The sequence below is a fragment of the Stenella coeruleoalba genome (assembly GCF_951394435.1).
Source record: "Stenella coeruleoalba genome assembly, chromosome: 13".
Taxonomy (NCBI): domain Eukaryota; kingdom Metazoa; phylum Chordata; class Mammalia; order Artiodactyla; family Delphinidae; genus Stenella; species Stenella coeruleoalba.
In genome coordinates this window covers 51,814,815-51,830,330 of record NC_137159.1, presented here as the reverse complement: position 1 = coordinate 51,830,330, position 15,516 = coordinate 51,814,815, and the positions used below count along the sequence as shown (strand labels likewise).

Here is a 15,516-nt window from a genome sequence, read left to right as displayed (position 1 = left end):
AGTGGAATCCTAAAAATGCACCAGGCCAACACGCTCCCTTGACCCAGGAGTGAAGCTCCTCACCTCTTACTGATTACCCTCCTATCTGCCCCGTCTCCAGCAAGGGGGTGGCGCCGATAGCCCCGAGGGCAGATGGAGAGGAGGCAAAGTAGATATTCCCTTCCTGGGACCTGTGGATTTTGCACGTCAGAGTTAGAATGTGCTTGTTGATTGAGGATCTGAGGTTCCCCGCTGCATGGATTTCACATATGGACACATTAGTATGCAGGACGCCCCCGCTCTCCCCTCCACAGGCTCTAAATCTGGGGGGAAAAGTTGGACCAGGATGCACAGAAAGACTAGACCGGGAAGCATGTTAATAATGCAAATATTGCCCCAGTTAGCACATCAGGTTCCCTTAGGATGCTAGGGATATGGGGCTGTGCTCCACCGTCAGCTTGTTACATCTGAAGTAGGAAGAGGAACTTTGAAAAATCCAGAGGGATAACAAACAAGGCCTTAGTCTGGTTCAAGATAAATTGCATCCCAGTCTGTTTTGGCAGTAAGTTCCGTCATTAACCCAGTCTTAAGTTGGTTAACGTTATATCCTTCATCTCCCAACTGTCATTCTCCTCCCCTCCCTCTGCAAGCCTCTTTCCCATTCCAGTCTGATGTGAGAAGCCTCACGGAGGGTTTCCGCCCGAGAGATGAGTTTCAAAAATGTTGCCTCTTTGCCAGTGGGTTCGTGTGAAAATGGGAGAGGCACCCGGCCCCATAGATGCTCCAGGATCCTGAGTGTCAAGAGATGCCTTCCAGAAGGGCAGGATGGCCCACCTTTCTCTCTCACTGAAGCTCATGTCTCTGGGAGCTAACAACGTGCTAGAGAGAGGGAAATAGGTGTCGGGAGAGTTCCCCTGCCCTGGAGGTCCAGGGGCTCACAGGCGGCTGTGGGCTTCCCCTGGGTCAGGGGAAGTTAGCCCGAGTCCCAGCTCCCAAATGGCAGGTCCACACTGTCTGGGCTGCCCTGGCTCTTCAGGTGGCCCCGAAGGTGGAAGCTACCCCTGCTGTCGGCCGGGCAGACTGGGGACCTGGGGTCGGGCAGTCAGGGCTGTGTCTAAGAGCGTATTTATTATAAAGATACAGTTGAGACGGAAGCTACGTCTGGCCCTTGGTCCGACAGGCTCCTCTAATTCTAGTTTCCTTCTTTCCTCCTCATTCTTCCCTTATCTTCCTCCACGCTCCATTCTTTCCCAGCTCCCTGCCCTCCTCCCTCCGGCCTTCTGTGCCCGCTTCCCATGGCCTCTTTTCCTTTGCTCCTGCCTGCCCTTCTTTCCTCCTCTCTGCCCGTCAGCCCCTCCTCCTGAGTCCATGAGGAGAGCGCTCCCGGGGCAGGAAGCCGGGAGCCCAGGCCCGTGCAGCCCTGACATCTGTGTGGCCTGAGGAAGACGGTGCCCCTCGCTGCATCCCAGGGATGGAGGGTCTCAGACCAACCCGAAAAATCCCTTCAGACCTTTGCGTTCTCTGTGTTACTCTCCCGGCCTTTCTCCCTTCCGGCCCCCTGCTCTTCTCTCTCATTCCTCTTCCCCCACCCTTCCTTCTCCTTTTCTCTGGGCATCCATATGTCCTGAGGGTTTGCTCCATGGGGAACTGCTTATTTCCTTTAGGGGACAGTTTGGGGGACCCCTCCTGGGGCTCAAGGTGTATTCTTTTTAGGGTCTAACCTTCTCTCCTGCCCTGGGGGCCCCTGCCCTTTTAGCTCGGGTGGTCCCCCTTCCTTTCTGGGGCCTCACGGAGGGCCTCTAGGAAGCGCATCTCCCCTGGCGAGGCCCCTACAGGCCTTAAGCGGGGCCCTGGGCCCTCCCTCACCCTGCTTCTCAGCTCAGCAGCAGCGAGCGAGGCCTTCCTTCCTGCAAAGAGGGCTCGGCACTGGCAAGACGGGCAGGAAGACTGCAGCCAGCGCTGGGTGCAGGGTTAGATCAGGATGCCTCAGAAAAACATCATAAAAGGGACTGTTGCAAAGCTCCAGGGAACAGATGTTTTCCATTTGGGGCCTGCTGAGAGAAAGCACAGAGGAGGGTGGGTGGAGAGGATGGAAGGAAGAAGAAAAGCCGAGACAGACAGACAGACAGGAGAGGAGGTCAGGAGCGGGCAGAGAGGGAGACGAGAGAAGTGAAAATCGGAAGGGAGGGGGAGAGAGAAGGAACCAAGGGGATCAGAGAGGGGCCTCTGACACGGAGCGGGCAGCAGGGCCCCTGTTTGCTGGAGGGGTGACCTCGACTATGAGAATTCAAGGGAAACCCAGTAACAGCCCTGGCCAGGGGAGGCCGGGATGGGTGTGGGCACCTCGGGGCCCTGGCAGCCAGGACTGGGACGTAGAGGATCGGGCAGTGGGTGGGCACCGTGCCACGCGGCTCCTGCTGCAGCCGAGGCCGGCTGTCTGGGGAGCACCAACTGCCCAGGGACGCTGAGGCTAGGAAAAAGGGGTGCATTGCAGCCCCCAGACCTGTGGGCCTGTGTGTAGGTCAGGGACCCCGCCCTGGAGGCTGGGCCTGCCAGGGGCTATCCATAAAGCGGCCGGGAGCCCTCACTTCTCTGGCTCTGTTCCGTGTCGTCTGGTTTCCTGCCTAACTGGTAATGTTCATCGGAGCAAAGCAGTCCTACCTATTTTTCAGGGTATGTTCTCTGGTGTGGGCCCAGGACAAGGCCCAGGGCCCCGAGGAAGAAAGAAGGTGGAGGTCCCTATAATTGAAATCTGTTGATGTGAAGGCACTGTGAAGAGTTCCCAAGGGAGGGACCGGGGCCAGCCTCCAGAGATGGGGCTCAGGAGACAGGGCAGCAAGTTGTAAACAGCTTAATGAGGCGGGCCAGGACCAGGTGGGCAGGTGGGCCAGGCCTGGGGAGGGTCAGCTGGGACAAGGTCCAAGGGAGTGGCGAGCTGGCCTCTGAGCTCAGCTCCTGGCGATGGAGGAAGCAGCCCCAGGGGCTGGTGCAGGACAGGCCTCCCCACGCCCAGCACTCACACCACACACTTCCTTCTGCTTCTCCCTTCTCCTCTGTGACCCTGAGAAGTCCTGCCGCAGGGGGTCCCAGCCCTCCACGTCAGCACAGCCTCCCTTCTCCTCTCTGCCAGTCCAAGTGTCCCTGTGCCTTCAGGCCCTGGCTCAGATGCCGCCTCCACCAGGAAGACTTCCCTGACCACACCAGCACAGCTAGCCTGACCCCGTCCGAGCGCCCAGAACACTCAGCGATGGCACTTGTCACTCCGCTGCCCTCGGTCACTCCAGTGGCTTGGTGGCTCAGCTGCTCTGCTTTCCCCTCCTCCTCATGGGAGGGCCAGGCACACGGTCAGTCCTCAGCAGCTGGACATCGGACCCACGTATGAAGGCAGCCGGCGGAGAGCCCCAGGCAGCAGCTCCGGAAGGGAACACAACAGCAGAGCAGAGGAGAGCGAGGCCGAGATAGCCAGCCCTCCCTGCCGGGCCCCAGGTTCAAAGCCCACCCCTCCTGGCCTGGCCTTCCAAGCTTTTCACCGTGGGAATCTCCAGTTCAGGCCGTCTCTGAGGACAAGAGCCTGTGCTTCTCTCGCACCTTATCATGGGAACCTGGCTCCTCTGAGTTTAATTAATTCTCTGATTCTCCCAAATTCTCTACTCCAGAAAAGAGAAAGAGTACCCTGCTCAGAATGCCTTCTGCAGCATTCAAGCTACTTTGATTACAGTGGACCTTAGGCCACATTCATGCTGAGTGCCCCCTGTGCTGTGTGCTACAGTCAAGGCCTTAGGCCTCCTTCCTGCTTCTTGTTGGAACCAGAAGACGGGCTGCCTGGGCCCAGGTCTTCCACCTTTTCTGGGAGCTTTCTTTGGGGAGTCTGTTATCCGCCCCCAGCCCCTGGACCTAATCTGAACTCGTGTAACCTCAGCTCTCGGCCTGTGCTGGGAACAGCTCTTGGCAAAGCCCCCAGCCAGGCTCTGCTTGCCCTTCTGTGCTCCCTCCCATCTGTGCGGGGCAGCCGGGCCCGCGCTGCCACGAGACGAAGGCTGAGTGGGCTGCGAGGCACCTCCGGTGCTCCGCGCTTCTGAGGGTGCCTCCAGTAGGTGTGTACCTGTGCAGCGTGGGTTTGAAATGCGCGTCTGTGTGGGTGGGCCCGCAATTGGAGAAACTGCCCTATTTTCTACTGATCTGGGGGAAGAAGGCAAACTGGTTGTGGGGCGGATTTTCCCCACCTGTTGGTTGAAGGGCGTGTGCATCCCTGATTCCTCTCCATGCGACAGAAAGTCCCAAGTTTGGAGGGAGGCCAGGAGCTGCCCCTTCCAACCGAGGGACTGGGGTGAGGCCCCCCCCCCCTCAGCCTGGGGCACGGGAGAGTCTCCCTCCCAGACTCCTGAGGATTAAATGAGAGGAGATGCTTGCTTGGCCCACGGTCAGCTCTCAGTAAGTGCAGGCGGGTTTGTAGCTCCTCAGCGGGAGCCCCACCCCTGCCCTCCACGGGCGCTCCCTGGGCCTCCTTCCTCCCACCCCTCCGTGGTAGCATCACTTGGCTGTCCTCGTCCTGACCACGCAGGTGGATTAGCTCTTTAGTCAGCAGCCCTCCTTGGAAAGCGACCTCATCTGCCTCCCGCCCCCTGTTCCCAGATACGTGATGAATAGGTGAAGTGACGGGACAGAAGAGTCCCCCGAGCAAATGCTTAGCTGCAGGGGATCCCACTCGTGCCCCCACTGCCAGGCTCTGAAGTCAGACAGCCCCCTGCAAACCCTGGCTCCACTGCTTACTCTCCCTGTGGCCTTACGCGAGTTCCTCACCTTCTCTGTGCCCGTATCCTCCTCCCTGAAGTGGGTAATAGAAGTGCGTTGTTCACATAGGGTTTTGTGAGTGTTGGTGGAGTCGGACCGCGTGTAGCACAGAGCATCAACTTGACACAGAGTGAGCGCTCAGAAACCACGGCCTGTGCTACCGCCGCACCCCAGAGCGAGCCAGTCCCATGCTGGGTCTCGGTGGGGTGGTTTCCATCACCCAAGACCAGTTCCTAAACTCCGGGGGCTGATGGTCGGATGCGGGAGGGGGCCGCTGCCTCTGACTTTTCCCACCGCCTCACCTGCCCGTCTCGTTTCACAGCCGAGCTGTTCATGGAGCAGCAGCACCTCAAGGAAGCAGGCTTCTGCATCCAGGAGGCCGCGGGCCTCTTCCCCACATCACACTCGGTGCTCTACATGCGGGGCCGGCTGGCCGAGATGAAGGGCAGCCTGGAGGAGGCCAAGCAGCTGTACAAGGAGGCGCTCACGGTGAACCCCGACGGCGTGCGCATCATGCATAGCCTGGTGAGTCAGCCCCACACCCGCTCCGGAGGCCTCGGGGGCCCCCTCCCTACCCCGCAGCCTCCACTGCCTGCAGCGCCTTTCTGCCGCTGTTCCCTGCTGTCCTTCCTGCTCTGCTGGGAGAACAGAGACTGTTCTCTGTTCTTGTAGAGACAGGCCGTCCCCCTTCAATCAGAGCCTGCCTAAGGGGATGAGGAGAATTGGTTGATTCTTGGTGACTCCCTTTTGCTGTGTTTCTGTCAGGCGATCTAGCCCCAGAGGTTTTCACTGTTACTCATCAGGTCCCTGCCCTGGAGACTCTAGGCAGATACCAAAATGCGTTTTTTCGGGGGTCCCCAGGCCCTCCCTGATCACGGGGCTGCCTTGCCCTTTTGAGAGGAGCTCTATGCCTCCTTGTGGGATTCAGGCGATGTTTTGGGGTGGGCTGTCATGTCAGGCCTGACTCAATCAAGCACACATTGAGAATGGCCTCGGGGTGCTAAGAGGGGCCGGCAACCCCTAATCCTAGGGCACGGAGCCCAGGACTTGGGTGCCCAGGGCTCGGTGACTCTCCTGTGGGAAGGTTCAGAGGCTGGGAGCAGGATGCTGGTGCTTTTGTCCTGGCCTTGCCATTCTCTTCCTGGGTGATCACGGGCAAGTCAGCCCCTTCTTGGAACCTCAGTTTTACTCACCTGTGCAATGGGGATTCTCTGGTCCAGGAAACATCTAACAGGTGGCATAGCATACCCTAAGGAAGACTGTTTTTCCTCGCCTTCCTTATCTGCTTTCAGAGAGCAGGTATCAGGATAAATGTCGTGATTGAAAGTGTACAGGCCTGCATATGCACAGTGATTTCTGAAGTATAATTTAGGAGCCCGCAGCAACACAGTCTTTCCCAGTCCCAGGGTCTGGGTTCCACCTCAGATGTCTCACTTTGAGAGCTCTCTGAGGAGAATGGCCGTGAGGGTGTCACTGATGTCTGCCCCATGGAGAACACAGAAGCATCAGGAGCATGGCTCCAGGTGGCTGAAGGATTATCATTGACAAAAGGGGTCGCTTTGTTCGTGAGTAGAAGCTACGAGGAGTTAGATGTCAGCTCAGTGTCAGGAAAAACGACTTAACTCTTGGCATAGTCCAAGCACAGACTCATGAATCAGCTGGTGAGGATGTTGCCCAGAGAATGTAAATGTCACATGTGGGAGGAGCTGGACCAGGTCATCTTCATAAGGTCCTTGCTAACCCTGAGAGTCCTTGAAAACAGACCAGTACGGAGATTCCCATCTCAGCCTGATCTCTTAAAGGATTTCTAGCTCAGGCCCACGTAGCAACAGCTTGGCCTGGTCTAGGTTCCCTCCACATGACGCCGTGTTGCCTTCCCGTCGGCTCAGCAAATGTTTGTTTTTTGCAAGGCACATCCTCCTTCCTCCCACAATTCAGATATTAGCTCCTCTGATAAATGCCTCCCCGGAGGTCACATCCAGAAACTTGATTAGGGATCTGGGAGGGGGGATGTGGGCTCTGTCGTTAGGCCTGCAGGCAGGCAGACGGCTGCCTTTCCCTGTGCTCGTGGATATGAGCCTGCCGTCTCGGTCTCGAAAACCCGACCAAATCCAATAACAAGTACAATTTTGAAGCAACATGTACCATTTTTCATTTATGCTTATTATTGTTTGTAGCTATTTTCCTAAAACTGAAACAGTTTGCAAGGGTGGGTTTCCATGGTAACTGAATAAGTTGTCCGGAGTGGCTCCCTGCAGATGTTTCTGAAAAGGTCCCTTTTCTCTTCCTGGGGTGCCTTGCTGATTTGATATAATCGGAGAAGGGACTGCCCACTGTTAAGTTACAAGCAACCAGAGGGGCAGTCGGCTCCAGCGTGGGCAGCCCATCCCCTTTCCACACTCTGTGTTCCTGCCAGCATCCCACACATATGCATAAAGAATAGCAAATTTCAAGCCTGGGGAAGACTTACTAAGCACTGTTTTCCCAAAGACATGCGAACACTTTGGCTCGTTGGACTCCAGTGTTCCCTGAGCTAAGTGTCTTCCCCGTACAGTCCTCAGACTCAGGACATCTGGAATCTAATCCCGGCTCTGGCCCTAATTCACTTGGGTGATTTAGGAAAAGACACACTTAACTTCCATGCTCCTGATGTCTCCTTTTATAAATGAATAACGAGCTTCATCGTTACTAGACCAGTGTCGTTCTAATCAAATGAGGTGACGCATGTGAGAGTGCTTCTGAAAGTCTGCAGTGCTATATCAGAAAAGACAGAACACGCCACCCGCCACACCGTCCAGTCCCTCGCCCGGGACAGACGTCGCTTATCGGTCACAGCATTTTTTTCCCACTGAGCACAGATGGGATCTTGGGATCTTTTTCAGCATGGTGTACTGCATGATGGGAGTCACTCCCCGTCGGTCTAAGTCAGCTTGGTACTTATGTAAGGGATTCACAAATCCCTTAGATTTGATGTGAATCCCTTAGATTCACAAATCTAAAAATAGTAGCGCATAAGAGAGACACAGCAGTCGTCTCAGCGTGAGGCTGCTGCATCCTTGGAGAACTATCCAGAAAAAGGAATATGGAGGGGAACTGGTAACACACCCCCACTGGAGTCGTTGCCAAGGCAGGTTCCCAGGGAGGACGTCCTGGCCTTGCTATTGCCACTGTGGCTCTTGGAGGACATCGGCCTCTGCTAGGCACGAGGGGAAGGAGACACAGCCCTCCCCTGAGAGCACGGCCACCCATAGCCTGGTCTGGAAGAGCTCTGGGCTCCTCAGTGAGCCCTCTGATATAGTGGCTGAGTCCCACGCTCTGAGTTCCGGAGAGAGGAGGGCAGAGATGCACTCAGTGAGCTGTGTGGGTGCCCGGTTCTGCCCTGCAGTTCTTGGGCAGGATGGTCCAACACCAGGGGGCCGGCCTTGTGGCCTCTCCCGGGCTTTGTACATGGGACAGGAGATCTGGAGACAGGCTGGAGAAAGCCTCTAGGAGGGGAGAGTTGTTGTTTCCAGGAGCCAGGGTTCAGGCTTCCAAGAACATGAACTTCGGCCCAGAAGCATATTCTCTGCTCTTCCTGTCCTTCTGCCCTCCCGGCCCTGGATGTGATGGGGACGTTTCCATGGTTCCAGCTCCACCCTGGGCTCAGCTCAGGCTTTTCCACCCAGATCAGGCAGGAAAGAGACACGTCTTTGGCAGTGCTGTGTCAGCAAAGAGTTCCCGCCGCGCGCACAGCAGCGTCCCTGAGGAGTCTGTGCCGTCAAGCCCCGATCCTGCAGGCTGCCACCTCCACCAGGCTCAGGGATGGCCAGGTGGCTTTGGGAGACTGCCAGGTGTGGAAAGAGAAAGACATGCTCTCTGCCAATGGAAATTCCCAGTGAAATCCCAGGAGCAGGTCCCGACAGTCTCTGCCAGCTCTGTCTCAGCCTCCCCTCTAGGTAGCCGGAAACCCCACTCACTCAGCCTGGCTGCTCAGAACTTAATTTACTGGCAGAGAATCTAGTTAAGAAGGGGAAACCTGAACTTTACCTGCCTGTCCCTGAGGAAACCTGAGAAAGGAAGCAGGGTCCTTCCCAAGATCAGCAGAGGAGTTGTCCCTCGGGTGACGCTGTTTTTCAGAGAAGGCTCCATGGGCTTGGCCGAGAGGGGACGTCCAAAGGAACAGAGATGCTTAGGGAAGGCAAGGAGCCCAGGAGTGGCTGATGGAGTCATCAACTCCCTGAGAACCCTCCCAAGAGGGGGCTCCTTGGAGGTAGGTCACCTGACCTTAATGGCAGGAGAGTCCCCAGCCCTGGCCACAGGCTGCCTCACTCTCTCCACCCTCTCCTTTGAGGTAGGTCACCTGACCTTAATGGCAGGAGGGTCCCCAGCCCTGGCCACACGCTGCCTCACTCTCTACCCTCCACTTGCCTGAGCCGGGACTGTGGATGTTTGGTGCAGACTGTCTCACTGCAGGTGGTAGCTTGAAAGCCTCAGCCAGGAGTGGGCAGGTGTGGCTGCGTCCCTGCCATCTGTGTTTGTGGTGGTTGGCGTCCCGCCCTCCTCTCCCAGGGACAGATCCTGGGGGGTAGTGGTTTCCTGGCCCCTCTCTGGGCAGGCTTCGTTGCTCTTCACTGGCCTCTGCCCCTGGTCATGCTTTCTTCTTGGGACAGGGCTTTAGCTCCTGCTGCCCCCTCTCCCCAGAACCCTTTCCACGTCGGACACCCCAGCAGTAGGGGGAGACAGCCCTGCATAAGCTTTGGCTCCGGTCATGTAATTCCCAGAGATGTGATTTCTGAAGCAATCCTGGCTGCGTGACCCGGCCTATCCTCTCTCCAGATGCCCCTGGAAAGACAGGAAGACAGTGTTTCTGTCATCTGTTGCCCCCTGATGAGAGCTGGTGATGAATTATTCCCCTGCATTCGTTCCCTCTGGCTCCCAGCATGGTTGTCTTTAAGTGGACTTGGGGCACGGCCATGGCATGCGGCCACCCCCAGTTGGCCCCAGAGCTCCTTGCCTCCCTCTCTCCAGGCTGGGGTGTGCCACTTCACGACTTAAGTCCCGCAGAAGCTCCCTCCCACCATCGCTCTCCCTCCCCAAGGCCGGGCCTGAGTCAGCGAGAACCAGGGCTCTGCCCCACCCAAACCTGAGGTTCTGGGTTGGGCCTTTTGCAGGTGCTCCAGGAATCTAACCTGGAAGGCTCTGCTCTCTAAGGTCAAAGAGGTGAACTCCACCCACCCTCCCCTGACTGGTCCTGTCCCCAGTCCTGGAGGGTAGGACCAGACGGGAGAGGTCTGAGACACGCAGTCAGCCCTGCCGGCCTTCAGGTTAGGGGGGCACTTGGAGATTACTTCCTCTTGCTGGTTCAGTTTCTCTTCTATCAAATGGGGATAATAATTCAGGCCCTTGTGACCTGAAGGGGTAGTTTTAGGGGACGAGCCGAGAGCTGTGAAAAGATAAGTCAACACCGGGTATTTTTGCCACCATTCACGTGGAAGACCAGGTGGCCTGAGTTTGAGCCCCACCTTTGACAGGGCTGCTTGACCTCACTGCCATGGGACAAGGGTCATTGGCCCAAATCTCCTTGTGCTGCTGGGTGGCCCGTGGTGCCAACAGAGCTGCCTTTGGGGTTGCCTCTGGGGCTGGGGTGGTTTTTAAGCCCCCAGTATCACGTCTGGAGGTTGGAGCACAGCATTCGAGTATGACTGAGCTGGACTTGAGTTCCACTTTGCCTGTACTCACCATTTAACCTTGGCCAAGTTCTTCAACCTCCCAGAACCTCAGTGTCCTCCTCTGTAAAATGGGACTCGTGATGCCAAGCACCTAGGGCTCTTGTTAGGATCAGGTTAAAGAATTCTGTAAGTTAATGGCCCAGTAGACAGGGTTACTTTTACCTTTATTGATTTAATTTATTTTTTATATTGGAGTATGTTTGATTTACAATGTTGTGTTAGTTTCAGGTGTACAGCAAAGTGATTCAGTTATACATATACACATATCCACTCTTTTTCAGATTCTTTTCCCATTTAGGTTATTACAGCATATTGAGTAGATTTCCCTGTGGTTTTTTAAGTCTGTTTTGTAAATAAATTCATCTGTATCATTTTTTAAGATTGCATGTATAGGTGGTATTGCACGTGTAAGTGGTATCATATGATTGTCTTTCTCTGCCTGACTGACTTTGCTTAGTATGATCATCTCCAGGTCCATCCATGTTGCTGCAAATGGCCTTATTTCATTCTTTCTTATGGCTGAGTAAATAGTCCATTGTATATATGTACCACATCTTCTTTATCCATTTTTCTGTTGGTGGACACTTAGGTCGCTTCCATCTCTTGGCTATTGTAAATAGTGCTGCAGTGAACATTGGGGTGCCTGTATCTTTTCAAATTATCGTTTTCTCTAGATATGCCCAGGAGTGGGATTGCTGGAGCATATGGTAGTTTCTGGTTTTAGTCTTTTAAGGAACCTCCATACTGTCCTCCATAGTGGCTGTATGAATTTACATTCCCACCAGCAGTGCAGGAGGGTTCCCTTTCCCCACACCCTCTCCAGCATGTATTGTTTGTAGATCTTTTGATGATGGCCTTCTGACCGGTGTGAGGTGATTCCTCAGTGTAGTTTTGATTTGCATTTCTCTGTGATTAGCGATGTTGAGCGTCGTTTCAGGTGCTTCTTGGCCATCTGTGTGTCTTCTCTGGAGGAATGTCCGTTTAGACCTTCTGCCCACTTCTTGCCCGGGTGGTTTTTGCAGTTGAGCTGCATGAGCTGTTTGTATATTCTGGAGATTAATCCCTGTCGGTCGCATCATTTGCAAATGTTTTCTCCCATTCTGTGAAGTTGTCTTTTCATTTTGCTCATGGTTTCCTTTGCTGTGCAAAAGCGTTTACTTTTTCATTTCAAAGTGTGGCTCCCAGGCCAGGTTCAGATGCTCTTGGTTTGCAGAGGGCAGGGGATGCCCAGAGCCGAGCCCCAGACACTCATTGTAGCGAAGCCTCCCCGTCCTCTGAGTCCACCCAGCGACTCTGACCCAGGCACAGAGGTCTGGGACATCAGCCCCAGCTGCCCTGCGGGTGGGACAAGACTGTGCACAGTGCGAGGCCAGGCTGCCCCTGGCTGAGAGCGAGAGCAGCCGGCCCAGTGAGCTAGAGTCTGCGTTGAGGGACGAGGGGGATTTGAGACCCCCTCTTGCCGTCGCATATGTCAGGTGAGGCTCTGCAGCTAAAGGGGCATGCTGGGCCCCGAGGCTGCTGGAGAGGAAGAGCAGGGAAGGCCAGGCTCGGGGAGGCCCTGCGCTCGGGCCCATAGTCTTGTTAGGCAGGTTCGGCCGCTGCTTCCTGACTTGAAGGAGGAAAGGTGTTCTGAGCGGCTGAGAAGTGAAACTCAGCACCCGGCCTTCTGGAGGTTCTCTGACGCTGGATGAGGCGGGCAGTAAGGTCTCTGGTTCCAGGGCCCCATGCCTCCGCATGCAGGACAGCCCGTCTGCTCTAGGCTTCTTCCTTGTTGGGCTTCCTGAGCCATGGCAGAGGGCTGAGGGTCCAGGCAGCCTGAGGCAAGGGGAGGACCTGGAAGTCTTGCCTGCGCTCGTGAGCGGAGTCTCCCCAGCTCCAGTGGGGCAGGAATACTGCTGTTGTGGGGCAGGAAAGCTCAATAGGAATGTCTTCTTGGCCATGTGACCTCCTAGGTTTTATCGGGAGCTCTCTTCCTGGTCCCTCCGCAGTGCTGCCTGCGGCCTGCATTCCCTGATGGGGCAGTGGAGAAGGGAGGAGGGGTGGGAGGTGTGAGGGCGTGTCCCCTCAGCCTGGGCCTCCCGTGTCCAGCGGCCGCCCCCAGCCCGCCTCATGCCCATGACGGCACAGCCGCAGCACTGCCCCTGAGCCCGCGCCCCGGGCTCGCAGAGGCAGGTCCCCCTGCCTCTGACCCAGGACTTTAGGCAAACCGTAGGCCAGTGTGTGGACTCCTGAAGTCCACAGCAACCCTGATGAGGAAGTGGGCGGGAAGCTTTCTGGCAGTGGCACAGACTCAGCTCAGAGCCACGGTTAAGCACTGTTGGCTTAATTTAACCCCAGAATCAATGGTCGGAAAGACATGTCTGGAGGGTGTAGCAGGGTTCAGGTCTTTCCCCTTGTGCAGAAGGCCAGCACACCCCTTGGGCTCCTGCTTAGAGAGGAGCATCTGCCATGGGGTCCCCCTCTCGCTGCCCATCACAGGGTGTTCACTTCTAGAATCCAGAGTCCAGAGGCCTCGCTGCAGCCTCCTGACCTGGCCCCTTGGGCCTGGCCGTGCTCCAGGGTGGGCAGAGCCCCCAGCCAAAGGCCCAGCCCCCTGCCTAGAAGCGGGACTGGCAAGACCCCCCTCCCCCGCAGGCCGTGCCCGCCCTCTGACCAAGCGGTGCTTGTCCTTGAGCCTGGCTGCGGCCCTCTGCAGACAGACACCACCCCCAGCCGAGGGGCCCGCTGGTGTTCATGACATGTCACCTGTGGAGGCCCTAGGAGGAAGGGACAGGCGTGAGTTCTGGTATGTGAAGAGCACAGCCACCTCTGCTGCCCCAGAAGCCCCCTAGCTAGGCTGCGCTCTGAGTGAGTCTGGGGGCTCTCTGGGCCGAGGCCTCTTCCTGTGAGAGCGCCAAGGGGAGCTCTGGGTGGGAGCTCATCAGGCCTCGGGTGGGTCTAGGAGTCATACCCTTCCCCACAACAAGGAGGTAGGACCAGCCTGTGGGCCGGGAGCTGCCCCAGCTCCAGGAGGGATGTGGTGATGTGTGGGCTAGGTTCTCAGCCGGGACAGATTCCTCATTCCCAGTGTGGTTGGACAGGTAGGGGCTGACACACCTGGGAGGATCCGGGAGTGCACACGGAGAGAGTTGTGAGCTCGGCTGGACTGTGGGCCTCCCTGAAGGGTGTGTCAGCCCCCCTCCCCTCCCATCCCCGCCCCTGGGGTGGGTGAAGGGAGGGAGCCTTGGGGCAGCCTCAGAGGTGGTCCTGCCCTGGGCTCCTTCCTGCAGCCCCATGGTCCCCAAGCAGGGGGCTCCAGGGACCGGGAGACTCCAGCAGCCTCCAGCTGATTCCTGGCTTCCCAGCTGGAAAGGCTGTTACAGAATCCCAGGAATGTGCCTTGAGCTCAGAAAGAAAATTCCCAAAATAACTTCTATAAATACTTGAGGGGAGGGGTGGGGAAGGAGCCCTCAGCCTGGCCTGCAGCTGGCCTAGCAGTCAGGGCTGCTTCCCAGGGCCGCCCTCCCCCCAAAGAAGAAAAAGGCTCACACAGCAGGACCTTCCTGCCGCCCCTCCCCTCTGGGGTACAGCGTCAGGCACTGAATCAACCGGATGAGATGGTGTGCAGTGGTAATTCTCCAAAAGGCAGGTAGGACCCCCGCTCCCCTTCATCCCCATCCCAGGCTGTGGCTTCTGACCCCAACCTGTACTTCCCCAGAGAACCTGGGCTCCTAACAGGGAGCGTCCCTTCAGAGTCTCCACACAAACCGGAGACCAGACCCTAGCCAGGGAGGCGGCCCTCAGAGTGCCTGCCTTTGTGTCCCTAAGCAGGTCACTAAGTACGCACAAAGGCCTCCGGTGACCACCACCATCCCCCCAAACTCTTGTGAGCTGCTGTCCTGTGGGAAATCACGGAGCAGGCAGGAGCCGGGGACCCTGTCTCTCTCAGCCTACGGGGGTGGGGTCAGGGGTGGCGTTCGAGAGCTACAGTGAGGAGCACACCCTCCAGGCGCTGGTGTGGCAGCACGTGCTGCCCTTAGGCAAGAAAGACAGACTTCCTAGAGGAGCAGGGGCCTGTCAGATGAGATGAGGCCAGATGCTCCCTCCCTTCCTGAGATCCAGGAAGGGAGGGAAGGAAGAAGGAATGGACGACCTGGGGAATTTCTGGGGACTCCCCCACAGCCCTGCCCCTCCCTGAGCGCCGGTTATAGGCGCCGTCCTCCACCACCATCAGTGACTCGCACTTCTTTCTAATCCCTGTGTGGGCAGCACCGCGATGGCATCTCCCAGGTCAAGTGTCAGAAGCTGAGAGTCACTTAGCAGGTCTGGTCTCCTCTCTCGACACAGGGAGGGAAGGAGTCAGCCGGGATATTTGGATGGAATTGAGACCAGTTCTGTGTTCCCACCATCTCCCTGGAGACCTGTTCTCGGGGGGCAGCTGGGGGTGGGTGACTGACGGCAGGCCCTCGGCTCAGCGCCGGGCTTTGGGAGAGCAGGTGAGACCTCACATCCTCCTGGGGCAGGGCCCTGCCCAGTTGTCAGGCAGCAAACAGCTCTGAGTTGCTACCAAACATGAACCCAACGGGCTGGTGTCTCGGGCAGGTGGCAGCAGATCCTGTTACAGGCCCTGGGCCTCCAGACCCCAGCCTGACCCCGGTGTCTCCTTTCAGGCTCTGAGGTCAGCACCCCAGGGTGGGGGGGATGTGATCCAACCCCACGCCAGCCCACACAGTCTTCCCTCACAGGGAGCCTTGCCCTCCAGATCTTCTTTGCCCTCCCTGCCCCTCCACCCAGGACCCTCTGTTCATCCTGGGGACACTTCCACTTGCTGTCAGCCCACCATGCACCCTGCTCTATAATTTCAAATTCATCCTTGCAGAACCCTCACAATAGCCTACGAGGTAGGACTGTTCTAGCCCCTGGTTTACAGACGAGGGAACAGCAGCTCAGAGAAAATGGGCCACTTCCCCATGGTCTTGGCACTTGTCAGTGGCACAGCTGGGATTCCAACCTGGCCAGGTCTTCCGGCTGTGTAGCCCTGGGCTGTTTTCCTCTACAT

At 57.0% G+C, this 15,516-nt stretch overlaps 2 protein-coding genes across 4 annotated transcripts in view; one reads left to right on the top strand and one right to left on the bottom strand.

The window, feature by feature from the left end:
* The window catches only part of TTC7A (tetratricopeptide repeat domain 7A), a 122,809-nt gene that overhangs the window by 103,135 nt on the left and 4,158 nt on the right, over positions 1 to 15,516 (top strand). For 2 of the 3 annotated variants that reach the window (XM_079941260.1, XM_079941262.1), the window contains one exon: positions 5,093 to 5,295. In XM_079941260.1, the coding sequence (XP_079797386.1) occupies positions 5,093 to 5,295 (203 nt within the window). Of the gene's footprint in view, positions 1 to 5,092; positions 5,296 to 8,886; positions 9,254 to 15,516 lie in introns of those variants that run through there. The other variant, XM_079941261.1, reaches the window with a different exon arrangement.
* STPG4 (sperm-tail PG-rich repeat containing 4) overlaps positions 10,265 to 15,516 on the bottom strand; it is a gene marked incomplete at its 5' end in the record, with an annotated part of 62,499 nt that continues 57,247 nt past the window's right edge. Inside the window, one exon of the mRNA XM_079940771.1 lies at positions 10,265 to 12,488. The remainder of the gene's footprint in view (positions 12,489 to 15,516) is intronic.